The 27,724-nt window shown below is 32.9% G+C and overlaps 1 protein-coding gene across 43 annotated transcripts in view; it reads right to left on the bottom strand.

Annotated features, from left to right (window-relative positions):
* PTPRK (protein tyrosine phosphatase receptor type K) overlaps positions 1-27,724 on the bottom strand; it is a 560,031-nt gene that overhangs the window by 23,869 nt on the left and 508,438 nt on the right. For 3 of the 43 annotated variants that reach the window (XM_084956839.1, XM_003353215.5, XM_084956824.1), the window contains exons 14-21: positions 26,438-26,576; positions 18,334-18,494; positions 11,789-11,973; positions 10,032-10,119; positions 8,888-8,964; positions 6,138-6,174; positions 4,747-4,844; positions 4,254-4,370 (exon numbers count right to left, since the gene is read on the bottom strand). In XM_084956839.1, coding sequence (XP_084812965.1) covers positions 4,254-4,370; positions 4,747-4,844; positions 6,138-6,174; positions 8,888-8,964; positions 10,032-10,119; positions 11,789-11,973; positions 18,334-18,494; positions 26,438-26,576 — 902 coding nt within the window. Of the gene's footprint in view, positions 1-4,253; positions 4,371-4,746; positions 4,845-6,137; positions 6,175-8,674; positions 8,693-8,887; positions 8,965-10,031; positions 10,120-11,788; positions 14,292-16,240; positions 16,277-18,333; positions 18,495-23,356; positions 23,387-25,374; positions 25,417-26,437; positions 26,577-27,724 lie in introns of those variants that run through there. The other 40 variants (XM_084956848.1, XM_005652678.4, XM_084956826.1 and 37 more) reach the window with 34 other exon arrangements.

Genomic DNA, 27,724 nt, shown 5'->3' with positions numbered 1-27,724 from the left:
TTCTTTTATTGTTCATTTTACTTAAATTTTCCTAATTTTCAAATATATGGATTTCCAAAAAGATTACTCTTTTCCAGTACTTTTTGAAATTATAAAAACAAATTAAAAATGAAAATGTTATAATTAGTATTGCATTAAATCCATAATGTGTTATTAATGCCAAGTATTCCCATTCTGGGACATGGTGCATTTCTCCATTTATTCATATTTTATTCTGTGTCCTTCAATACACATTTGTGGCTTTATTCACTTAGGAGCTGTATCTTTCTTTTTAAATATATTCCAGAATTTTTTTATTGTAAAAGATATTTCATAATGTCTATTGCTAATGTGAAGAAATGGTAGGATTTATGAGCATTTATCTTGAATTACTTACATAAATGATTATAGTTCCATTTAAAAATATTATTTCTAGTTTTCTTGGTATAAAATCATCACACCTTAAAATAATTTTGTCTTTTTTATTAGTTTTGCTGTTTATTCCTTTTGTTGTCTTATTTCCTGTCCTAAAGCTTCCAAAAATGCTGAACACTAGTGAGGATGATTATCCACACTCCATTGCTGATCATAGCTATAGTGCCCCTCGCTTTTCATTCCTTATCATGCATGCTCCTAATTATCATGAAATCACCTTTATGTTTAGGAAGTCTCCTTATTTTTCTAATATAATGAAATGTGTGTGTGTGTATATAACTAGAATATTACTTTAAATGGCTTTTAAATAAAATTAAGTCCATTACAGTATCCATTAATAAAATCATGTTTCTGTTCTTTTAATGTACTGACATAATGAAATATCCTATCACAGTTGTAAAATATTTGCATTCTTAAAAGCAATCATGATAGATCACTGCTGGATTCAAATTTTCAGTATTTTATTCTGAAGATTTTTTTCAAAAATGTTCTTGAATGAAATTGGTCTGCAGTGTATGTGTGTGTGCATACTTGAGAGAGAGAAACAGATCAAAAAAGAGACAGAGAGAGAAGAGCTTGAAGGAATGCTATCTTTAAGTTATGCTAGCTTTTAAAATATATTTAGTTGGTTTTAATGGTTTTCTATGGCCTAAATAGTTTGATTAACTTAGGCATTAGCTATTCATTAGTTATTCGTTAAAGGTTAAAGAAACCTCAATTATGAAACCATAATGCAATTTTAATGGCAAATTTTAATACACATTCAATTTTCTTTTACCATCTGTTCAGATTCCTAACTCTCCTTGGGTCAAATTTTGGAAATTATTATTTGTTAGAATATCTGTGTATCTAGAGTAAAATTTGTCTCAAGTTCACACATAATATTTTTAATAACATTCCTTAATAGCAAGTTTAACTAGTTATGTCCCTTTTGTGTTATTTAATATTGCATATATTGCTTTGATTGTTCCTCATTTGGAATTGACAGTGGTTTACTTACTTTATTGATCTTTTTAAGGAAATAGCTTGTTGATTAAATTTACCCTTTTTTGTTTTTCTCTTTTATATTTAATTTTTCCTTGTTTTACTGCTTTTCCCCCTGATTTTCCAGTTTAATGGTTTTTCACAAGATCTTAGAATACCTTTCAAATAAGAAATCATTTTTGAGTATATATTTTTCTCATAAATATGGGAAATTTTGATATAAAATTGTTTATCTTTACAATATAATTTTAGTTTTGAGACAATAGTTCACTTAAGGATTATTCAGAAGGGCTTTAGTGATTTCTAAGAGCCTAATTTTGGGGGTTATTGGTCAATGATTTGTTATTTTCCATTGGATTTTGGAAATGTCTTGAATTTTTGTTATATATTCAGGTTTCCTTTATGACTAAGTTAATGATTGATTTTTATAAAATGTTGATAAACTCAGAAGAAGAATGCATAGTCCATATTCTTTCTTTCCATAACAGTGGTATCTAGCTTGATGGTTCTTTTCTTGAAATCTGTGTTTTTGCTATTTTGTTCTACTTGATTTGTCTGAGAAATCTTCATAGTTTATAGCTGTGATGGTCATTTTGTATAATGGTTCCATCCACTTAATGTTTCCCCTAATTATTTTTTTATGTTGGTAAATTACTTATAAATATCATTTTTATAAAGAGTGCTATTTCTAGATAATAGATGTATACTTTATCTATTGCTGGACATTTATGGTTATCTATAATTTTCTAAGACTATATATGAAGTCATTGACTTTAAATAATTTCCTTAGGATAGATTCATTAAAATTCTTTTTTTTTTAATTATATTTCTGCATTTTTTTTTTTTTTTGGTCTTTTATCTTTTTTTAGGGCCACACCCACAGTATATGGAGATTCCCTGGCTGGGGGTCTAATCCGAGCTGTTGCTGCCGGCCTATGTCAGAGCCATAGCAATGTGGGATCCAAGCCATGTCTGTGACCTACACCATAGCTCATGGTAACACCAGATCCTTAAGCCACTGAGCGAGGCCAGGGATCAAACTTGCAACCTCATGGTTCCTAGTCGGATTCGTTTCCAATATGCCATGAAGGGAACGCCAGAAGGTAAAATTCTTGGTCAGAGAACATCAATGTTTTCAAGCTCTGTAGATACATACACTGCTTTACTGATTTACAGAGGGCTTACTGTAATTTAACTGATCAACATGTGAAAATATGTCTTATCATACTCTTAAAATTAATGATTAGTATTCTTTTTTTAAAAGTGCTTGGCTGATTTGAAAGTACAAAATGGTATATCAGTACATAAAGTTCAACATTTTCTTTCTTTTTTCTTTCTTTTCTTTTTTGTTTTTTTGCTGTTCAGGGCCGCACACACGGCATCTGGCGGATCCCAGGCTAGGGGTCTAATCGGAGCTTCAGCTGCTGGCCTACGCCAGATCCAAGCTGTGTCCGCAACCTATACCACAGCTCATGGCAATGCTGAATCCTTAACCCACTGAGCAGGGCCAGGGATCGAACCCACAACCTCAGGGTTCCTAGTTGGATTCCTTTCTGCTGTGCCATGATGGGAACTCCCAAGTTCAACATTTTCAATAGGCATGTCAGCATGGGTCGGGGGTGGGAGGGATTCTAGTGTTCTTTTTTTTTTTTTTTTTGTCTTTTGTTGTTGTTGTTGCTATTTCTTGGGCCGCTCCCGCGGCATATGGAGGTTCCCAGGCTAGGGGTTGAATCGGAGCTGTAGCCACCGGCCTACGCCAGAGGCACAGCAACACAGGATCCGAGCCGCGTCTGCAACCTACACCACAGCTCACGGCAACGCCGGATCGTCAACCCACTGAGCAAGGGCAGGGACCGAACCCGCAACCTCATGGTTCCTAGTCGGATTCGTTAACCACTGCACCACGACGGGAACTCCTCTAGTGTTCTTTATTTGTACTAATGTTATGAATTAAGAATATTAAATAATCACAGTTTTTTTGTTATGTGTATCTTTTAATTGAAAAAAATTTGATATAGATCATCTTATACTTTTTTGCTGTCAAATTTATTAAACTTTTCTGCAACAATGTAAATCATTGTTTCTATGTCTTACTTCCGTCCACTTACACACTGCCACTCTGCTTTAGTCTTTCTGATCCTATTTTTCAAAGTCAGATAATGTTACTCCTGAGCTCAAATCCTCTCAGCAACTTTCTACTTTTACTTTTGATACAAACTAAAAAATCATCATAGTGGCTCACAAGGCCTCACTTATCTGGCTCTGAGATTTCTGACTTTATCTATCTCATATTTCTTTCCCTTTCACTTACCTCTCAGTACCCTAGATTCCTGGCTGTTTCTCTTTGTGACAGAAATATCATGCTTCTAGGTCTTGGAAGTGACTCTTCCCTCCACCAGAAATATTCTTCCTGGGACAACTTCCCTGAGATATAGTTCTGTCATTCACTCCCTCATTTCCTTCAAGCCTTTACCCATATGTTAACTTTCTCAACAACTCCTCTCCTGATCATCCTTTTAAAACTGTAACCCGTAACCGATTTCTTCTACCTCAGAAATGTTGCCTACTTCCATTCCCTACATTATTTTCCTCCATAGTATTTCTCAAAATAAATGATGTATTTGCTTATCTCTTAAATTTTATTGCCTGTCTCCTCAACAGATTATAAGCTCCACAAGAGTAGGGATTTAATATGTGTCCCAAAGTTTAGAAAAATGCCTGGCACATGTTATGCTTTCAAGTAAATATTCATGGGATAAATGATGGCTATTATGACATCATCAAAACTATTCTGACAGGGATTTTAAGAAAAAAGTTTCCATATGCATATTTTTATAGAATTTTAGGGTACTTACCCTTTCCAGGGTGAATGTCCTAACAACATATTCAGCAAGTGGTTCCATTTCTACACAGGTTACTTTGAAGTCACCGTAAACTTCAGTGTCATCAGGCCAATACTTATAGCACTTAACCTAAATAACAAAAAGTATATATAGGTGGACCTGAATATATAATACACATTAACCAAGATGACTGTATTCTAGGGATAACTCTTCAGGTCACCAAGTTAAATGGCAGTTTAAAAATACATAAATTAGATGAAAGTGTAATATCAGAAAAAATATACATGCCTGATAATGCAATTAGATTCTAGTATAAAATCAAAGCTTGCTGTATTACTAAATGAGAAATCAAATAATTTCTCAGCCATCAAAGACTCAGGAGTGCTCATTTGAAATGCTATACCTATGAATTTTTTTCAAACAGTTGAATGATATTCTGTTTTAAGTATATTATGTTTTGCTATTCGACCCATATTTTACAACACAGTTTTTTTTTTCGCCTTACCCGTCCAACTTCAACTAAATTTGTAACCATCACGATGCAGGCAGATTGCTCTTGCCAGATCATTCTCCAGAAATCATATACTGTTTCATGAACTGGGCCTATAAGAAATTAATTTGAATATCATATTACCAGAGAAATTTTGTAGTTAGAAGTTTAGACAAGATTAAAAACTAATATAAACTAAATGAACCAAAAAAGAAAATTAAAGGTCTAATACAAAATGTTACTGAAAGTACTTAAATTCAGTTCATATCAAAATTCACACTGTAGACAAAACCACAGGCATGTATCAGTTTGTTTTATTCTGTTGCCTTCTATATTTTCAAATTCCAAAGATGCTATCACTAGTTTCTAGGGTACTTATATCTGCCACTAAGTTACTTTAATGCATCTGTATATACATGTGAAAAGAGGAAGTCTTAGGCCACAATCAACCAAATAGTACATATTACCAATTAAATATACACACCATTTATAAATAGTGTATGTTTAGGGATTAATGAAATATCACACATATAAGGACACATTCTAATCTTATTTTATAGTATCGTCTCTGAGCTGCAAAAGCATCTACTGGGTTATACTCTACCCCATATCATGAAACTAAACTATTACTCAAAGTAACTCATTCATGGATGATCTTTCTAACTCATAAAGAGTTTATAGTTAAACTCAATTACTCTGAAGATATGTGAAAAACACCTAGAAAATGACCTCTAGCAAAAGAGCTTTTGTTTCACTTCCCTTTTGTAAAATAAGATGTGCAGATTTCTCTTCTGATGGCCCATGACCAATTTGGAGAGATAACTAAAGGTGGTTTTACTGTTATTGCTATGCTACTTTCATTCCCCAATATGCCACTATAACAAGATTTCTTTACTTCTTATTTACCACAAAGAATGAACTTGACTAAGTTCCCTTTAGCCGTTTGTTTGGTTTCAATCTTGATTTTAAAAAACTTGCAGGAGACAGTCCAGTATCTCACTATACCAACGTTGGTCTTGGATACTTATATGCCAGGCCGAGAGACTCTGCTTCAAGATAACAGGCACCTTATACAAGATGAGATCTCACCTGCTTTCATCAAAAATAAGTAATTTCTGTGTCCAGTACTGTTGACAAGTGCTCTGGGACATCAGGATACCAAAAACCAAATTTCAAAAACTATGAAGAGGGTTCTCTTTTACTTTTAATTAAAAATAAATAAATTGGGCTTTAGTTTATATAGATTTTAAACATATAAAACAATTTATATTATACAAAAGAATAAAAAGCAGTGTTAATCACAAGTTTTTTTTTCAGTTAATTGAGATAAAATTGCAGAAAGATACCATATGGATGAAGTAAGCAAGAGTGGTTATTCTATTACATTCAAAAAGACGGAGTTTTACCTTGAGTTGCAATGTAGTGACTTGGTCTCTGATAGCCCTAAAATAGGAGAACAAATTGGTTATCATTTTATATCAGTGTCAGAAATACATGAATGAAGGCATAAAAAGATGAAGACAACCACCTGTTAAGATTAAGTTATAGTAAAAAGTCCAGAAATGAGTAGTGAACACATGGTTCACTTCTCAAACCTAGGTTATCTGAAAGGTAAAAATAAAACAAATATTTTAAGGGCTCTAATTAGAATGTATATTGCATAATTGAATTTGTTTGCTAGGAAATCGCTTCATAGATTTTGTTTGGTTTCACTAAAATGTTTATGCCTTCATGTTAATCTTTAGTCATTCATTCTTGGTGAAATTGTGCTCAAAAATATTAATTCTCATTTTATCATCCAAAGTACAACACACTGCATTACAAATGGACAACGACATATTAGAACCATAAAATAAATATAACAGAACATTCCAATGTTAGAGCTGGACAATGCATGTGTGCATCAAGTCAAAGTCCTGCTGAGATTTTTTTGAGAGAATATTTCTGTTCTATAATATGTTCAGGAACCTGCCAAAACTACTTTGTGTGTGCTTATAATACTAATTTACACACACAATATTATAGTTACACACATATATAGGGAAAATTTTTTTTTAATGCATCTTATCCTGAACAAAAGGTTTAGTACTTTTTTCTTTTTTTAGTGTGCTAAGAGTTCTATGTGGTTAAGCATTTAATATTGTTTTAATGAAGAAGTTATTCTAGATAAGGGATAAATTTGCTTTCAGTTGGTTTGATTTCCAATAGATCATGAATGCAAAAATGTTAATGGTATAATGGGTTAAGCTCTGAATCTGTAGTGTAGTTCTCGAAGAGCTTTAGTAAAAGCCTGAGTTAGCAGACATCTGGTCCTATCCAAAGCATCCATAAGACATTTGCTCCATGCCAAAAGGTTCTTGATATTTACAGGACCATTTGGCTATGTCCAAAATGTCCATAAGACATTTGGTCCATGCTGAAAAGTCCTTGAAATTTGGTCCTCTACAAAACGTCCAAGAGCATACTTGATTCATGCCAAATGGTTTTGGACAGCACCAAATATCAAGGATTTTTGGCATGGACCAAATGTCTCCATGGACATTTTGGAAAGGACCAAATATCAAGGACCTTTTGGCATGGACCAAATGTCTTCTGGATGTTTTGGACAGGACCAAATGTCCTGCCAGGGTCTTGGCAGAAAACCAAGGTTAAACTAAATAGGTAAAAACAAGTACAAATTTGTCAGAGAACTGTTGATTTTTTTTTTTTAAGAAAGTAGATCATTAAGTTTAGTTTTCCATTTTGAGATGTCTGATAAGTTTAAAATATTGAATGAGAGTAAAATGATAATCAGAAATTTAACCAATGTACTTAGAGACTAAATAAAATTCACTAACTCAAATTTATAATGACAGTTCACAAAATAACTGTAAAACATGAACTTAATAAATGTGATAAAATTATTTCTTATTTATAGAAATTAGAAAAAGGTCCTAACTTTCATATCATTCATATATATACATATGTGCATATCAGATATACTGCAGAGCTTAAGATTTCTACCTGTTGCCTTACAACTAATGAATAGTTTGAAATATTAATTTTAGCACACCGAGGTTTGAATTTTTTTAAAAACAGCTGTAGTTTAATGAGTGCTTAATATTTGCTAAGCATTGGGCTAAATGCTCAACATGCATTACTTCATTTAATTCTCACAACAGAATGATGAGATTAGTGGTATTGTTATTATCCACACTGTAAAGATGAGGAAACTAAGGCATAGTTGAATTAACAGTCAAAAAAATTCCAGTGTGATTTTGAACCCGCAAGTATGAACAGAGTGTGTCCTTCTTATATGTAATATATTCCCTCCTTAATAATATTTGATTTGATTTGATAATAACTTTCCATTAAATAAAGAATTTACACATAGATATGTTTGTAACCAAAGCTGAACAGTGAAATGTGTGATCAAAACAAACTTTGGTTTGTATGATTCAATATATATGTGTGATATATGTATTTCACAAATGCAATTTAGTAATTATTTTGCCTAAGTAATTTTAATACTTTACAAACCAATACCACGGCACCACAAAAGAGTCTCCCTAATCATTTTTAACATTAGAAGTCAAATGTAACAAAGTAAAATTTCAGAAACACTAATACACATCATACTATCCAGCTTCTCACATATGTTTGGGGAGGGGCAGGAATAAAAGCCAGAAACAGAAACCATCGACAAATAAAACTCGAATACATAATAAATTGTCAAAAGCTAAAAATGGTCCTGTTTTTCTAAACATAGAAAAGGGAAAGAGGTAAAATAGCTCTTTACACATGTAAAGGAGTTACAAAAAAATGAACATAGATATACTGTATGAAGCTAATTAGGTGAAGCATGCAGAGATAACTAGTAGTAAGCATTAGTAATAACTGTAATTGAGTAGTTACATTAAATATTTATAATAGGGTGCTGTTATTTACATATAGTGGTACTTACATCCCTGTACAGCCAAATCTACAGCCCAAACCAAAGTCAGGTGTGAAAGAAAGCACAACAACGTCAGTAAGTACTAGGACGTAGAACAAGGAAAAGTGTACAGTTTGTTCTTTATTTTAAAAAGCTAGCAATCACTTTATAGGTAATAACAAGCAAAAAGATTTACATATATAAGCCAACAAATCGGGCATACCGAATGATACAAATACTTACATCTATATAGTTGGCATTAATGTAATCTGAAGAAGGATCATCTTCAACAGGTTGCAAAATTACTCTGGAGTGATCATCTAAAATTTTTAAATGATAAAAATAAAAGCTATTACATGTCCTCCCTGTTCTGAGACAGCGACCCTAGTAAAAAGACTTCAAATGATTCTAGTGGTTATCCATAATAGACTCTTAAAATTTCCTTAAATACCAGGCATTTGAAGAAATACAAGAACTTTAATGAGCTCATTACTTATTACAGTGATAATACTCTGTTCATAAAACGTCAGCGACTGGCATCTTCATAGTTAGGAATATTTTAGGGGACATGATAATATCTGATAAATCATCATTTGAGTCATACATTTTTCTAAAGAACTGAACCTGCCTTAACTGCTAGTTTTGCTTTTTAGAGGCATGATTTTAAATGGGTGGGATCTTTTCTCCCTGCACTTGACAGCAAATGAGCCACATAACTAGGATGTGAATTTTGAACCCTTGCTCTCAACTTATTTTGTAACAGTCAAGTTTAAGTTCTGATGTATTTATAAGATACTGTTAAATGATTTAAATTGAGGATAAAGTGGTCTAAGTAAACTAGTAGCTAGTTACAAGCTAAACTATCTGTTACTTTTCATACTGCTCTTCTGGCTTCATAGGATAATCAGTTTATCTCACGAATACATCTTGAGACTTAATCAGAAGGAAGTCCCTAATGATAACATGGAACAACCAGGGTTCAAATAATGGCTCCAAGAAAGGAAAGAATAATGCTCCCACCCTGAATATGTTTGGTAGAAGAGTTATAGCAATTTATCACTGAAAAAAATCCTTCCTTTTCATTATCCTGATATTTTCAGCTGTTAATGGCACCCCTATGCATTCATGTGCAAACACAAAATCAAGTAGCAAATTGTCTCCACCGGGTGAAGAGTCTGAGTCAATTTAATTAATGAGGATGATGACAATTTCAGAGTTACTGCCAATAGCCAATGCTGTTTTACTATTAAATAGATTACTTTATAAACAGATGTGCCACCCTCTGAGATTTTTTCAGTGTTTAAAACCATATAAGGAGGAATTTCATATTACTCTTTATCTTCTGCACACAGTATTTACAATCACCAAGAACTGTATTAGAACTTACATGCTATAATGTTTCCATATCGGTTCTTTGCTCTATTTTGGTCTTTTTTAGCTACATCCCAAGATGCTGACTGTCCTTCAAAGAAGCTCTAGAAAAAACAAAATTAACAAGCACACTGAATTTAATTCCTTTTCTTGAAAGAGGTCTATCCATTCTGAAGACCAAATAGTCAAAGCCACTTTCTTAGGGAGGAAGGGAGTACTAGCAGTAAATGTTCAATTTTCAGACCTCAGAGCTTGATTGTTGGACTCCTACTTGTTCATCTTGGCTTGGACTGAGTTCACATTAAGGACAAGGAATAATTTAAAGGGGAAAAAAGGACCTTGAAAATATTTCAAATTTAAGATGTGAGATGGAAGTAGGGAAAGCATCAAAAACTTCAAAACTACTTTTAATGAGCATCTTTCAGTATGCTTCCTTTAGTATTTCTAACAGGAAAAAGAAAACCTGTTTTCTCCCATAATTATTCATTAAGTCATGTGCAATACATCACATTCCAGTTTCTTTGAAGATCATGAAAAGGACTGAGTCTCTACAGCAAGGGACTGTATGAAAATTAAAAAGAGTTACCGTCTCCAAGAATCTTGGAACAGATGAAATTGTTGATTGCTTTAATTACCATATGTAGCAATTTAAAATATGGGTATGGATTTCTTTTTGCAGAAAAACTTAAACTTTGCTCAACACAGGAAATGGAGTCTTCAAAGAGTCAACAGTCTTTGAAGTGAGGTACACAGGAATACACATGCAATGAACAAAAAGCACCAGCTCTGGCAGAATATTGTAATTCTTTTCACTATTTTGTTACCACGTTGTAGTGTTTCCGGCATATGTCTAAAACCATTCAAAATTCAAAAATAATTTTGTTCACTCCCAAACTAAGATAGACAAATAATCTGTAAATAAAATGTAGTGTTCAGAAGATTCCTTATGAAGTTGGATGTATTTTAGGTGGTCTTTCAAAGTAAGGTACTGCTTGGACTTTCTCAGTTTAAATGTGTGTGTACAGTGGTGGAGGAGCTTCCTTCTACATCTCCGACCAGTATTTCTCAGTAAGTGAAAAGTGGCAAAGGAATAGTTTCCTTTTTGCTATGTTATGTTTATTGGGATATTTAGTTTAAATCACTTCTTTTGTAGTATAAATCTTGGTATTTTGGTTAGAGTAGGAAGAGGAAATAAAGGTGTAAGAAGAATTTCCCACATCCTTCTTTTGGCATCTTTTTGTTGTCTGGATTTGCAGTGCTCTTCTTTTCCTCCCAGCCACCCTCAACTAAAATCCACAAAACAAAACTCAGAGTTACAAGTAGTACATTTAGAGCACAGAATTTGATCTTATTTCTCCACAGAGGGTCAACAAGCAAAGAGGCAGCATTTGAATGACCTACCGCCTAGGTCATTCAAATGCTAGAATCTGTAATGATACAGTGGGACTGAAGGTATCTTGTTATGGATTTCTGAGTGGGGAAATATAAGGTCTAACAAAGTGGTTTTGAAATAGCATAGTAAATTATGGACTCCAGTATTTTTTTATTTCTTAAAATAAATTTAGACCCAGATATATCCCCACCAAGTGCCCTGTTCTTTCAATCCATCTACCCCCTTCTCCTCACATGCCCACTTGGTTGTGTGTCCACAGACAAAGGATTAGAGTCTACAGAGGATTCCACTGCTTGCTATGCTAAAGGGAGGAAAAACTGTTAAATTCCACTGAGTGTCATGGTCAGAACTAAAATACAACATAATATTGAAATTTTCACCTCATATTCCTCTTTGAACCCATAGCTGTCTGATGTCTTCATGAGATTTATGTGCTGCAGTAAGTCCGCTACCCTGATGGCTGGGTGCAGCTGTCCCGTCTGGTAAGGGGATTCTGTCCCCTCACATAGGTAGCGAGGTACATCCAGGAGACGACTGGATTCTGCTGTGGCACTGTGGTTCTCATCTGGCATTTTTCAGATTCCAGAAGATTGAAAAAAAGACAAAGTTACCTTGTTTAATATATATCTGTGCAAAGAAGATTTTAAGATCCTGTGATCTTTCTGATAACAGGATTAAGGGAAAGAAATAGAGTATAGACTTAAGGCAGCATCCTTATAAAGACAATGCCTTTGCAGCGCAAGGTAGGTTAGAGTATATTATGTATATATCAGCAAGACAACAGATGCTGTGAAATGGATTGAGACATCTGATTGACTTTTTAAAAGTATAAGTGGGAGATTTTGCAGAGTTCTGACTTTTTATTGCTCTGCTACTGCAGTCATAGCAGTATACAGTGGGACCAGAAGATCAAGTTGTCAGTTAGAGAAATGTTTTCATTGTTGATTAAACTGAACAAATTCCCACCCATATCCCAACCTCCCTCTAGGCAACCCATCCCCAGAGGGCTGGTCTTCTTGCCCTTCTAGTCCTACTATTCCCTCCCACCTGAGGCTTTTTACCACAACACACTCCAGACCAGAAAGTGTGAACATCCTACCTAGAATCTGGCCCACTATGTCTGCTAGCCAGGTTATGTGCGCATTTATGCTCAACTTCCACTCCATTGATTTTATTATTGTTGCTGTTTCTATCACTGATAGATTTTGACTCTTCTGGCTACAGTATAAAAGAAACCAGGGTATGTTGCTGGGGCAAAATATTTAGATACTTCATTTGGAATTCTTCCCTGGCCCATCAAGGCTGAACTGTAGCCCCTGCTTTTCGTTCCCATGGCCTCCTGTTCTTCTACATTCATTTCACTTATTCTGTATTTCAAACATTTATTGACTTATTTTTCTCACCGAACTCTGAACACTTAGCATGTAGAGACAGTCATGTTTTTCTTTGTATTGTTAGTGCCTGGTGCAAAGTAGTCACTCAATAAATATTTCAATGAATGAATTAGTTAAAATCCATTAAATCCCTCACCACCCGCATTTAAGTGTAGGTCCCATCCCAACTGTGTTGTTAGCTTGAAATGAAAAGAAAGTCTTAAGTCTCTGTCCTTAGAAGGAAGAAAAGAACAAGAACATTTAACCTCTGAAAAATAAATATTATTTTAATGACCATAGTACTAATCATTACAGTGAGAAGAAGCATGCTTATATTTATCACATTTAAACTTACCATGTTAAAAAAAATGTTTTAAGGGGTGTTATTCTGGAAAACATTTATACTGCCATACTCATTAACACAAGAGAAAGTACACTCTTAGGGGAGCTTTTGTTTTAATGATAATGCATACTGTAGAGAATGATATTTAATTAACAGTTAAACATATTTCAAGTGCTGGTACATTTGCCTGTTCTACCACCAACTCTACAAATAGGATATGGCAAAAAATGAATTGTTGTCCCCATGATAAACATTTTTTCTTCCTGGAGAAGGGGAAAAAAAAAAAAAAAGAACCCCACAATCAGATTTGTGTGCTTCTGTAATTTAGCTTGATTGCATTTACTTCACTTTCTCTTATTCGGCTGAGTGCATTTTTTTGTTTTGTTTTGTTTTGCATTTACTTCTAAAATTCCACATTAAACAAAAAAAAACAAAAAAAACAAACCCTGCTGGATTCTCCTGTGACCTAAAAACACCCAAATAAATTAATGCCCTTTACTCTGGTTTCTCACCCTTCTACAGAGAAACATTTGCTAGCAAACATGTCTTATAAGCATTTCCTTTTTCTTCTATAAGACTGTACTCAGTTGATCTACCTTTACTAAAATATTGCAATCAATAGGCTGACATAATGAATATTTACATCTCCTCAGTAAAATTAAATTCAGAAGCCACCAGTTTGGGCTTTATTACAGAACATATAACTTAGGATGAGAAATAGAGAGAACAGAATGTCAGAGAGGCAAAATGCAGTCACCCAAGCTGGAATAAGGTAGTCAGTGCTCTATGAAGTAGCCCCAGAGTTCGCATTATACCTACTGGAGCAGTGAAATATTTACATTTGTAAAAGGCTCAGAGAGAAACACAGAATTCACCCATATTCCAATCTTACATGATTATTTCCCAATATGAAATAGACAGTGCCTTTTGTTTTGCATTAAGCTTAATACAGTAGTACAATGAGCAGTATTTTTTAAAATAATCACACATGAACTATTACTCTCAATACATTTCTACCTCATGAAATTACTTAATAATGTGACTAGAAGTAAGAGTACATGTACTAATCATTATCTGTGTTATTACACATTTAAGAATAACTTCAAATATTTTCTTGATGGAAGTATTTTCTAGAGTTCTTTGCATTACACTTACCAGTTATAGGGACTTTAACCCAATGAAGCAGTAAAACACAAAAAACAAAAATATGAATCAATAGGAAAGTTTTGAAGTTCTTTTTAATCAGCAAGCAGACATTAATATCAAGCAATATCTGAGGTGCTTTCAAAAATTGCTTTATAAATACGAAATCAACTGGATGCAAAACAACTATAAACATGGTGATTCTAAGAATGATGAAAAATGCAATAAATCATTTCTAAATCTGGATGATTAATGAGCTACTTAGCTTTCAAAGAACAAATATAAAAAAAAACCAGCTTGACTTTCAAAATGAAATAAAATGGACAATGACTATAAACAAACAGATTTTTTTAATAACTAAATTTTGTTAACTCTAGCCTTCCTTAAACATAAATATCCTTTTTCACAGGAAAAATTATTATAATGCTCTCTTAAACATTATGCAATATCTCCTTTTCTCTTTAAAATGCTCTGTGGGAAAGGTATGGTAAGAATTATACTGTTTTACAGAAGGGGAAGCAAAGACATAGGTGTTTTCATTTCATACTATGAGTCCACAGGAGGACGGAGAGTTAGACCCAATTCCACACGTCCCTGTAGTGAAATTTTAACAGCTAGGTAACTGATATTTTTTCTTGAGTTTTCAAATATCATAATTGAATTTAACTTATTAGTGTGATGCTGATGGCATTCTGTAGTGCTCAACAGATGACATTTTCAGAGGCATTTGATTACTCCCAACGATCATGACTCTTGGCTCCTCCCTACATGATCAGGCCATCCCTTGTGGAAAATTCCCCAGCTTCCTCCTCTGCCATTATTGGTGTGGACATCAAAGGCAGAGTGTAGTCAGAGACAAAGACACTGACTTACAGGTTCTTTTAGGCTAGAGCTTTAGATTATAAAACTGTAACTTTAAATAGTCATTTTAGTGAAAAAGAGGTATATGTTATCTGAGTTAGTTGTATTATTCCAACATATTTTTAAAAATCTGAATATTGAATACATGGATAATAAAAACATGAACATAATGTAAGCTAAAGTTTTATATTCAAAGAAATTTAATCTAAAACATGAGAATTGGGGACTTTTAAGAGACATTTATCTAGCAATTTCTACGTTTCTTTGGTTAAATCTTAACTATTAGAAACACTGGGGTCAAACTAATAAGATAATTTGTGAATATATAAGCAAGCTGGTCATGAATCATTGGCGTATAATTAGTCAAGGAATAGAGTACAAATTGAAATGAAACTCGTTACATTCTTAAACACAGAGTAGAAATTAATTTAATTTTACATCTGAAAAGGCCTTATTCATCACTAGCAGTATCAGTTGTCTTAGATGTTATATTGTGATAAATCTTGGCTTATTCTAAATTTTTTGAAAGATAACACTTATATAAAGTGCATACAGAATGCATAACTCCATATCAATATTGTAGCAACATTACCTGCATTTATAAATTCTTAACAAAAATAAAGCAAATGCACACATTATTAATATTCACATGGAAATGTGTTCTTTTTAGGTGCTGTAAAATTAGGAGGATTTATAAAACCCCTTTCAATCAGGTAAATTTTTATATATAAACTTGTTAATCGGGTAGCACTGCCCCTGAGATGTGTGCATTTGAGTTCATTTTACTAACTTGGATATATAAACATTAGTCATATATACTAACTTGAATATATAAACATTAGTCATATATTAAGAGCCACTGTGCTTTCACTCCAAACTGAACAGAACCAAGAACTAAAGAATATGTTGTTTAAAAAAAGATACCCTCCTAATTTGAAAAGCCCTAGATCTAGTTGGGTTGACCACAGTTGCTCTCTTTGATAAAACCATGATTATGTTTTTGAAATCAAGCTGCTTCCTGCACTGTAAATAATTACTGTGTAGACAAAGCTATCACCCATGCAGGGAGGTGTGATCCATGCAAAGCAGATGACAAAGAATTAGGGCCTCACCTAACACAGCAGTCGGCACAAGTGGATCATTGGGCACTGCAGGGAAACAAAGCTCATGAAGGAATATACTGCCCTAAAGTTGTATTTGATACTCTTTTTTTCCCCTTCAAAATAGATTTGTCATTTCTTAAGAAAAATAATTATTAAATTTTCTTCACTATAACCTGCAAAGGTAAAATTTTCTTGGGTTATCTCAAAATACCAGGAAACGTGCATCTGTAATTATTGCTCAGTAACTAGTTTGATTTTAAGAAACCAAGAAACCTCAACATGACATGATAAAAATTATAAAATTAGGAGGAAAAACCCATGCATTGTAGATCTGTCAACTGTGAAGTACTTAGAGAAGTCATTATCGTATGTTAATTCCAAATAAATTTTCTTAGTTAATTTTGGGAAATAGATTTAATCCTTTCTCCAAGTTCACAAGTGTTTATTTGTACTTACACTGCTAAATTCAAGCTTCCTAAGGGTAACATGGGCAATAGATAGAAAAGTTTTGGAAACAAAAATCTTTTCAAATCCTTAATTAAGTAATAATTAAATCAAATGGTTAGAGAGATGACACATCTTAATTTTTGCAAAACTTTTTTTTTTTTACAGCCTCACCTGTGGCATACGGAAGTTCCCAGGCTAGGGGTTCAATCAGAGCCACAGCTGCTGGCCTCCACCAGTCATAGCGACACCAGATCCAAGCTGCATCTGCGACCTACGCCACAGCTTGCAGCAACGCTGGATCCCTAACCCACTGAGAGAGGCCAGGGATCAAATCCGCATCCTCAAGGACACTGTGTTGGGTTCTTAACCCACTTAGCCACAACAGGAACTCTAAAACTTACTTTCAACAATGATAACATTTTATATTTTTCTCTATCACTTATTATCTAATAGTGAAATAAAAATAAAATATATCAGAGAAGGGCCTTACTATTAAAACTAAATTCCAAATTGCTCATACATCATTTCTAACTACTAATTTGGTATAGATATATAGCAGGGAAAATGATGGCCAGTAATTATGAAAAGTTTTCATCAAGTTGAACATTTCAGGAAAAAACTCCCCTTCCTGAAAAGATATAAATGCATACAACCTACAAATACTTTATTTTCTCAGCCTTACCACTACATATGCTTATAATCTGTATAGAAAATAATGCTTCTTTTGTTTACTTCTGTCTTCATACACGTGTTTCCCAAAATGGCATAAGCAAACTTCTGGGATCTATGGCAAAATACCTCTGTATACACAAGGCCAAGGATAATCACAGTTTGCCTTCTTCAAGTACCAATTTTACTTGGGGATTTGAAGAAACAGGTAGTTTAATTTTAAGAAACTAACAGCACTTTATGGAACAGGATATAAAAATCGTAGAAAATTTGAAGGTAAACAACAATATTGATTGTGGGACAGTTATTCATATCATCTGCCATTAAATGGTACTTGAATAGAAATCTTTTAAAAGATCTGCCTTTATAGATCAACATAAGGAATTTGTAATACAGATGGGTGGATGGATGGTTTTCACCATTCCTGACCAATCTCTGATTCAAGCAAATTTTGGACTTCACAGCAGATACTTAACAGTATGTATATTCCTCTTCCCCCAATTTACTTTTTACTACTGAAATTCTCCAGTAGTCTTAGACTATAGAATAATTAAATAGAATAACTTTTCCTATGCCGGTAATTCCCAGAAGGAATTATGATGTTTCTTATCTCAAAAGGAACTTTATCTTACACAAAGGGAGACTCAAATGGCAAAACAATTATAAATAAATACTGGCATGAACTAATTTTATGTAGACAACCAAGTATTTTAACTTAAAACAATAACATAAGATTTGGTCTGAGTAATATATGAATATTTCTTATAGTAATAAAAAACATACATTTTGACGTTAAACTAAATCCAATATCAAGACCAAAAATAAATTCCCTCATAAATTTATTAATATTCCATCACCTTTTCTCGTTCTAGCTGCTTCTTCCATCTTTCTTATTTCCTTTCACTATTCAAAGGGTCATGGGTTGAATTCAAAGAGGAATTCAAGAGTTTAAAATTAATTTATTAAAATTTTGATGAAGAACTTACATCTTGGACTAAAATTATGTTGGTCCATGAAGGTAATGGAAAGAGGGTCTTCTGCATGCAGAGTGCTCTGATCAGCATAACTTCGATCCATAGCATTCACCATGTGTGTCATCTCCTGCCGGGTGTTCCCCATGGCATCTTTGCGTTTTTTAGCAAGCTTGCTGCCAAGACAAATACAAAAGAGAAACCTTAGTGTGAGGCTTGAAGGAGAGTTGACACCAGGAGTAAGTAGTTCAGGAAAGCCTGAGGATAAGGATATAGATTTGGTTTAGAAACTCTAAGAACATGTCATGATTTCAGGAATTAAGTTTGACATCCAAGTGATATTTGTTGATTACTATAAAAGTGTTGTATATGTCATATGGATATTTCAACTGTCAACCCCAATGTCTCATTTCTTGTATTTTACCATTAAAATAACTTATCATAAAGCATAACTGTACTTTATCAAAATGGTAAATAAACACTTCCTTAGTAGAGGTGTTCAAGGAAAACTTAAAGGTAATGCTAAATTTTGGTTTTCCTCCTGGATGGTTAATACTTTTGATCAACTTTTAGAAGTTCTTCTGGGGGGAATAACATGACTACTTTTTCAAGTTTATTTTACTACTGCCATCCAATTAAAATAGACAAAGAAACCCCATTCTTCACTCTTCGTGTCAATGTTCAGTAAAAATGCAATGTGTGAAATTAACAAATTTAGCAATATATTTAAAACATTAATCCAAACCTAATCTGGAAACTTGTAGAATAAGCCGCAGGTAAGTATGATGCAAATACTCAGGAATATATGGGGTAATTATATACTTTATAAGAAAAGTTTAGAAAATGCTATGTAGAGGTATTAGACAGATGATCATAATCTTGAATTATAGACATGGTCATATCCTAAAAATGTGTTTCAGAACCCATGGCAGAGTACCAGCTACAGGAAGGCTTTATAAATGCAGCAAGGCAAGTGACATTGGGGATTTGGAAATCAGTAGAGTTAGACATAGAGCTATTCAAACACTGACATGCTTATCTTTCATATCAAGGATGTGAAAAACATTCTTTTTTTTGTGAATGTTACACATGAAAACATGCAATAAAAATGTGTTTAACTCACATTAATAAGGCACTCTAGAATATATAAAGGCATTCTGAGAGCCTGTAATAGCCAGATTTTGTTTCTAAGTTTATGGCAGCACTTTAGGGTGCCTTGGACATGTATTTAGTTGTTTTAAGAATAACACTTCTCAGTTGGATTATTAGCTAGGATAAATTTTTCTGATCCTCATTAGTATCTGTATTAGAGTAAATATTCTACAAATACTTTTAAAAAAACCTCATTTAGGAATTGTGTTTATGTCCAAAGCCTTTTCTTTTAGAAAATTAATCTGGTGATTTGAGAGCTACTCATGTGTAGGATATTTTTCTCTGAGAATTATGGTACCTGGCCTCAGGGGTACATACCCAACAACATCCAACATACTAACATAGTAGATTTGACACCTAAGTAAGAAAGTCATAAACTAAGGTTTAGAGATGGAAATGGCGTTAATTTTTTTAGAAACAATTCTAATGATAAGGACAGTAGTATTAATAAGGAGACAATGACAAAAGTATAACAAGAACTGCCACCACCACCATCACTACCACTACTCCATCACAACTATCACCACCACCATCATTTAAGAGCAGTATTTCCTCTATTCATTGAAAGATCTCTTATCTTTTTTTTAGGCTAAAGGGCAAAAACCCTGTAAAATCCTAGCAAGTTCAGACAGGGAATATAAATGGTGCTACTGGAGAGACAATGAATGCAAGGGTGGAAACTGTGAAGAACTAGAGAGCAACATAGGGAGCAACTTGCCTAAACGAGTATTGGCATTTGACCCCAGAGTTGAGTTTCTTATTTTAAAATTATTTTTAAGGAGAAATCATGAATCTCAATATTTATGTTAAATTTCCTTATTCTTTTAAGTGGTTCTATTGTTTTCAGATAGTGTATGGGGTGAGTTATACATCAGCAGGTCATATTTATAGGCTTCACTTTTCAAATTTACCTGTAGGGTATTTTGAAACTTACCTATAGGATATTTTTCTTTGACCTACATTAACTTCCAATCTGTCTTGCCTCATCAGGGAGACTTCTTTGACTGAGCCCAATATAACTTGTCCAAGGTTAAGTTTTGCTTGTAGGTGTTTTTATAGCACCATGTTTTCTCCCTATAGTAACACCCATCACATTATCATTGCAAGTATACCTTTTAATTGTTTACCCCCCTGTGTGTTCCACAAAGGGAAGGACCATCTACATATTCCTAGCACTTAGAGCAGTGTCTGGTACATAGCAGACACTCAATGAATAGTTGTTGAATGGATGAATGAGGCCTTTATATGCTTGGCACTTGTTACTAGTTAACTCAATTAATTCTCAGGTCAATGCCCTGAAAACGGCAAGAGGATTCTAATTGTATAGATGAGCTCACTGAGACTCAGATAAGTTGGATAACTTGCCCAAGGTTGTTAATCTAATAAGCAGTAAAGAGTGAGCTGGTTCCAGGGCTTAAGTCCTTATACTATATTCCGTTGCTGACTTTTTTAAATTGCTGCATTACCAAGTATACTATAATATGAAGCATCCACTACTCTAAGAGTTAAACATCAGTTATTGTAAGCTTGAGAAGAATATGAATGTAGGACAAATGTTTTACCATTTTAAATTTTTTAAACTGCAAAAAATTAGTTTAATAACTTCCAATCTTTGTTTCTTGGATATGAAGTAGGAGTGAATTCATTGCTCAAAACATTTGAGAGACTGAAGTGGATAAAAATAAGAGACAACTTGAAAATTGGATTAAAAATAATGTAAAAATTTTGAAGATGGGCATTTTGAAGCAAATGGAAAATACGTGTTTTAAAGTTTGAGGCCTTATATTAAAACATATAATTTAAACATGTTTTGTGATTGAGGAAAAATAAGAAGTAATGAATCTGTCAAATGCATGACAGGTAAAAGTTTTCATGGTAATGAAGGATTTTTACTTCTCAGATTCACAAACCTTGTTAGTTGACAAATTATGGCAGAATACATATAACCTTTGCTAATATCTGCCAATCATGCATTATCAGCTTGGTTTTTATACCTTAATCCTCACAACAACCCTGTGAGGTAGGCTTTAATTCAGGCTATTACAAAAGAAATAAAAATCAACTTAGAGTTAAGTGTTTTGATCGAGAACTGACAGTTACTATGACGATGTCAATGAATGTTTAGTTCAAAGATCACATCTGGTTTTCTCTTAATTTTTACTCTAATTTATTTCTACTTTTATTAAAAAAAATCTCTAATTCACATTAGCTTCACTAGATCTTTTTAAGGCAGCTTTCAAAAACATATGTCTGATATTTTTTCTAATTATGATTGATAACACCAGTAACCCTATGCATTACAGTGACAGCATCAAAACCTACTATGTAGTCTGGAATACATAAATGCTACTCATCTACTAAAAAGGCAATCCCATTCTAACATTATAGATAAATGGATAGTTAATGGTAAGTTTATTGATGTTCTTGTAATTAAATATTTATTGATTCCTGTATGTTTGATATTTTGTCTCCCTCTGTGCAACCAGCATATAAAATGTACACTTCAGGACAGTTAAGCATATCATTTTGCAACTACTTGAGTTTGACAGATGTGCAAATGACTTTCATTATCAAAGCAGCCAACAGCATAAACTTCTGCAGGTGGATATATGGGTGGGCTATAAAGAGGAAAAGTGTTCCATCATTGTATGAAATGGTACATTTAATTACCTTTGGCTTCATCAAACATGATTTAACAAGGCTATTATGATTCATCACAATAAGCTAGGAGCACTGTTAGTTTACACCTGCTTGTTTTAGTAGATTTTAAGAAGCCAAATATTTATATTTAAAATGTTGGCAGAATTCCATTCTAGTCATTGAGACTCTTACCAAATTCTGTGGTAGAGCTAGCTTAAATTTTACCTAGTGAAATAAAAACTGTGGGATATATGCCCCAAAAGTACTTAATCACAATCCTTAAAATCTCAAATGCTAGTGGATCAAATATTGATGAAGCAACAACCAAGAATACTTTGTTGTATCATTACTTTGGATTGGATGAATATCCTGGAATTTAAAGTAATAAACTGAAAATGACTAAGGAAATAGAGTGGACAATACTTTCCTTCCTTATTCAAAGTAGCATTTCATACCTAAGCACGGGAAGAGCTATGACTTTGGGGATGAAAAAGAGCTATGTGACATCTTTGTGTTTTTTTGTGTAGGTTGATGGGTGTTCTTTTTTGGGGAGGGTCTTGGTTTACAAACTTGTCCTATTTAAGTTATAACATACAAACTCAAAATTTCTTCTCTAAAAAGAATTTTTTTATTTCTTTGTCACTGCAACATTATGATTTTATCCATTTGTTTTCACAAGAGCATACTGATTGCCTGCATAGCCAGACCAAAGGTGTTCTGAAGTTATAGCCCATCCTGGATTCCTGGAAATCTGGAGAGAGACATTATCAGTCAGACTTGACCTAATTTGCATTCTGTGAAGGCATTCTGAATTTTCTCCTATGAAAACATCCCTTGGGTCATTGTGTCAAATATACAGTGTTTCTTTATGCAAATATAAAGACAGGGCTTAATGAATTTCAACCACTATCTCTGCTTTACCAGATGAGCGATAAAGGTGCAGGTTTGGCTTAAGTAAATAAATGATGCTTTGGGCTGTAGACTATGGCTACTTATGGAAACTAGTAAATAAAAATTAAAAGTAGCTGAACATACAGAAATACAATATCCCTTTTTAAAAAGATTAACAAAATAGGTTAATAAGTAAACTTTATAGCTTTAGAGTCCAGAAAAACATTTTTTGAAGTGTCACCAAAATTACAAACATTCTGTTTTTTGGTGTGGATGTTTGTTTGTTTGTTTTTTTGAAAAGGGATACTGCATTTTTAACACATGTAAAGTTGTATATCACCCGTTTTCTACTTACAGGTAGTAGGAGTAAGAATAGTAGCTCCTCCTGGCAAGCAAATCACAGACAGTGGAAAAAGAGAAGCAATGGTGAATGAAAAGCGTGACTCTGTCACATTCAATAAAGCAGAAAAATGTGCGTTAAAAATAAAATAAAATAAAATAAAATAAAATTCATGTTTTTTTGGTTTGTATTTCAGTTTGATCATGCATTGGTTAGGTATCTTTCGCCATGCAATTAAACAGACAGATATGCAATAGAAAATAAAATTTAAAATACATAATTTGGAAAAAATAACATGCTGACATTTTTTATAGCCAAAAAATTGAAAAATTAAATGGATCGTGTATTTTTAACATGCAGTTAAGCGTAGTATCATCCATTACCATCTAAATGTCATGACAGATGGAACAGCTGTGTATAGAACTTCTACACTAAATTGAATATTTTTCTTTAGATATAAAACATAAAGATCTATTAGGTTAATGTATTATATATGCAGAATGACACCTAAATTTCTATAAATAAGTCACTATATCTTATTGGTACACAGGTACATACATATATTATGTGAATATACATATGCACTGTACTGTATGCACAAAGATATTTATTTCTACAGTAGATGTATGTGACCATGGTATCATACACAAACATTTACTGTACCGAAACATAATTTCAAATTTATGTTTGGAATTATTAATGTATTCATGCTGTGCATTTAAAATAATACATAACCAATGAAAAAATGGCATACATTTGGAAATCATTCAACAGTGATTTTAAATTAAAATGACATTGCGTTTTGAAAGATGCAATATCCCTTTTCTTAGCCTAAAACTTACTTTCTATATACCCTCAGCTGTAGAATCTTACTAAACTAAATTCCAAACCATTTCTTTACACAGTAACCAAAAATACACAGAACTTTCATCAATGTGAGAAATATACCTACATATATTATTCCCAGGGAGGGATGAAGTCTTGAGAAACTTAACAATTTCCCATAAAAATGGAGATCATCAGAGGCTAGAATAATTTTCTTTTCCACTATTTTTATTATAAATTTGTGTATTAAAAGGGAAACTACATTATATACTAAAATTGTTAACTTTGGTACTCTCCAATGCTGTTATGATATCTATGCTTTTGTGTATGTATAATAAACATATTTGTGATTAAGTCATACACAATATATGTGTGACACACTGTATATGAGTAAAAGTCATTACAAAGTTCCTTAGGTAAGTAAGAGGTCTTAGTTATATGCTGGAAGGTAATATATCTAAATATATAACTTCATCTACCTATAAAATTGCAAACTTTTTAGTTATATAGGTACTGATGAGGAAGAGTAACAAAAGCACTATCATATGTTCTAGTAAAAGACAGTCAATTAGAGCATACTTAGGAAAACTCAAACATTAAAACATTTTAATAGAGAGGCTCATTTATCCAACCATTTAAAATATGAACCAGAAAAAGAATTTGACACACTGTGCAATTTTTGAGAGTTGTCAGAGCATTTTACCCACACAAAAAATCATGCTTAGAGATTATTTTGGTGTGCTTTGGAAAATTTATGTTCAGTTCCTTGGTTAGCTTTAAAACAGACTGCTACAGATAAGGAAAGCTACAATAACAAATAAGTATTTTCAAATAAGTAACAAATAAAACCGGTAAGTTAACCCATTTCTGAGTGAAGACATAATCAATCAGAGGCCATTTTCATGCTCTCATATCCAATCTGACATGGCTAAGGTAATTTTCATTCTAAAGCAAAATTTAACTCTCTCAATTGTTTAGTTCAGTTAACTCTCCAGAAAGAAATTTAAACTAAATAGAGACATAAGATCTGAAAGTTATACTTAGTGATTTTATTGATTGGCAAATTTATATTACTAAAATACTTAGATCTTCCTGTCTCAAATATGATATATTTTCCAACCACAGAGGTAGACAACAGCAAAAAGAGAAAGCACTATTGGGGAAAGCACGTATGTAGCTAATTTAACACAAAACACTATAATGCATACCTAATGTTTCTAATGCAGATGTGTCTTCTCCAACATATATATCTCCAGGGGATAATTGTAAAGAGGCAATACATTAAAATAAACTCTGATGGAATTATTAAACATGTCTTATGAGTCTTATCTATATTGTTAGTGATTTATTTTGAGTACAAAATAACAATCATAATATTATATGCTTTAAAGTAATGTAAGCAACATCCTTTATTATATTCAATATAAGTAATGAATTACAAAAACTTTTATACACCAAAGTATTTTAGGACTCTATTCTGAAAAAAAATTTTTTTTGTCTTTCTTAATTGTAATATTATTTAAAACATATGATTGGAAGGATTGGAGAGTGGTATTGGTTTCTAAAACAATGCCTTATAATGACATTTTAGAGAAAAAAAAAAGTTCAAATTATAAAAACCATATACTTTGAAATGTTTTCCAGTAGAAGTATACCTTAATCCCCCAAAGAGAATTCAATTTAAATTCCCTTTGGTCTTAGTATCTTCACATAATTCCAGAAGATGGCGATATTGATTGATATAGTATAAAAGATTAATGCTCAATTTAAAGAAATTGACTCTTCATTTTAAAGTGCTAAAATATTTAGTCAGTAAATATTAAATACAGTTTCATAAAATAATGTTTGTATTCTTCTCATATCTTATTTGTAGCCAGTGTTTAGAAAAATAGAGTAAGAGTACCAAATAATTCATAGACCATAACCCAAGTATCATAATAGTCTTATTGTGTCATTTGTAATAGATAACACTTCAAAATATAAGATATATATTTAATATCTCAAGTATTTTTGCATTTGAGGAATTTAAATTCATACATTAATTTCAAGGCTAAATTGACAAACATGTTTATATCCAAAATTAAACTGCAATAACCAATAAGAATTTATTTACTAAAACATGAGAAATAGACTCGGATGCTGGCAACATTGTTAAAATTCAGTTCTTATTGTTTGCTCTAATTTAAAAGAGCTCAGGGAAACAAAAACGTGTTTGAAAGCTAGTGACAGTGTCAGCAATGGTGAGCGGGACAAAACAAAACTGGGTCTTACCTCTTTTTCACAATTAAAATGACAACTAGGAGGAGAAGGATGAACACCAAAATCCCAGCACTAATTCCTGCTATCTTCACCACTCTGTCTGTCTGCTTGGCTGGGTCTGGAATCACTTCTGGTTCTTCTGTTGCTGCTGCTAAATGAATCAAAAAAATAAGTTACTGAAAGCAGCTAGTTATCGCAGAAAGGAAAATTATCCCAACTAAAGATTATTTTTATTTGAATAAGAATCACTTGAAAATATAAATACAATAGCATGCTAAACCCCAGCAGGAGAAATTAAAGGGAAATGCTTTTTGAAGAAAGATTTTGTTAATGCAAAAAATAAAACAAAAACTTAGAAGTAACTATCAAAGGGAATGGTGACTTTTTTCCCCAAGTGTCCTTAAAAGTTAGAACACATGTTTTTTTTGTCTGTTTGTTTTTAGCAAATAGTACAGGGAAAGAGATGGGGGTCAGATTTAGACTCATTCTTTTATCACTTCATTCAGCAAACACTTCTCCACTGAAATGCAAGGTGCTGTGCTTGGCCTTTTAAGGTAGTGTCAATAGCACTTGTTGGAGACACAGGGGTTAGGTTAAATAAATGCCAAGTCTAAGTGCTGGAGGTGTGAGTTTATGATGTGATATAAAGATTTGAAATGATGAATAGTTGGTTTGGAGGAAGATAAGAATAAGCAAAGGAAAACAGGTACCTCAAGGGATATTTCGTGTTCTCTTAACAAATAAAACCCACATAATAAACTTGGGAAACAGAACGTTGACAAGATGAAAGTTCTTCTTTTTTTAAAATACTTTGTATCCCCTCACTTCCTTTCTTTCTCAAAGTCACCACCATCCCTCATCTATGTATACATCTAACACTATAAATCTTAGTCAATTTACAAGCTATTGTCACCCTGTGAAGACATTTTCCTTTTATCACATTTGCCTTGAAAACTGGCAAGGAAAGCATTTTACAAATAAAAAAGCCCTGAGGTTTAGAGATATAGGATAGATTAGAAATTGATCAAGAACAAGAGACAAAATCTAACACATTTTCTATCTTCTAAAGCAGCATTTCTCAGTATTTCCAGATCCACAATTCTTCCTGCTAAGAATCTGTGTGACAAGAGAATTGGGGATTCTTAGAATTAGACACAGTTGGGAAACTGCCTGAAAGCAGCCATCACAGTGTCAAGAGATGATGGCTGAATAAACAAACAAAAGGGTCCCTAAATCCAACCTCAGACCTTTCTAATGGATAATTTGCTAACTCCTTTTTAAAAATTATCCATTTTTCTA

The sequence above is a fragment of the Sus scrofa genome, chromosome 1 (genome assembly GCF_054392235.1).
Source record: "Sus scrofa isolate SSC_HxYL_T2T_F1_AM1 chromosome 1, Sscrofa_HxYL_maternal_Yorkshire_Landrace_v2.0, whole genome shotgun sequence".
In the NCBI taxonomy this organism is placed as follows: domain Eukaryota; kingdom Metazoa; phylum Chordata; class Mammalia; order Artiodactyla; family Suidae; genus Sus; species Sus scrofa.
Note: the sequence above shows the minus strand (reverse complement) of the source record. Positions and strands in the feature narration are given on the sequence as shown.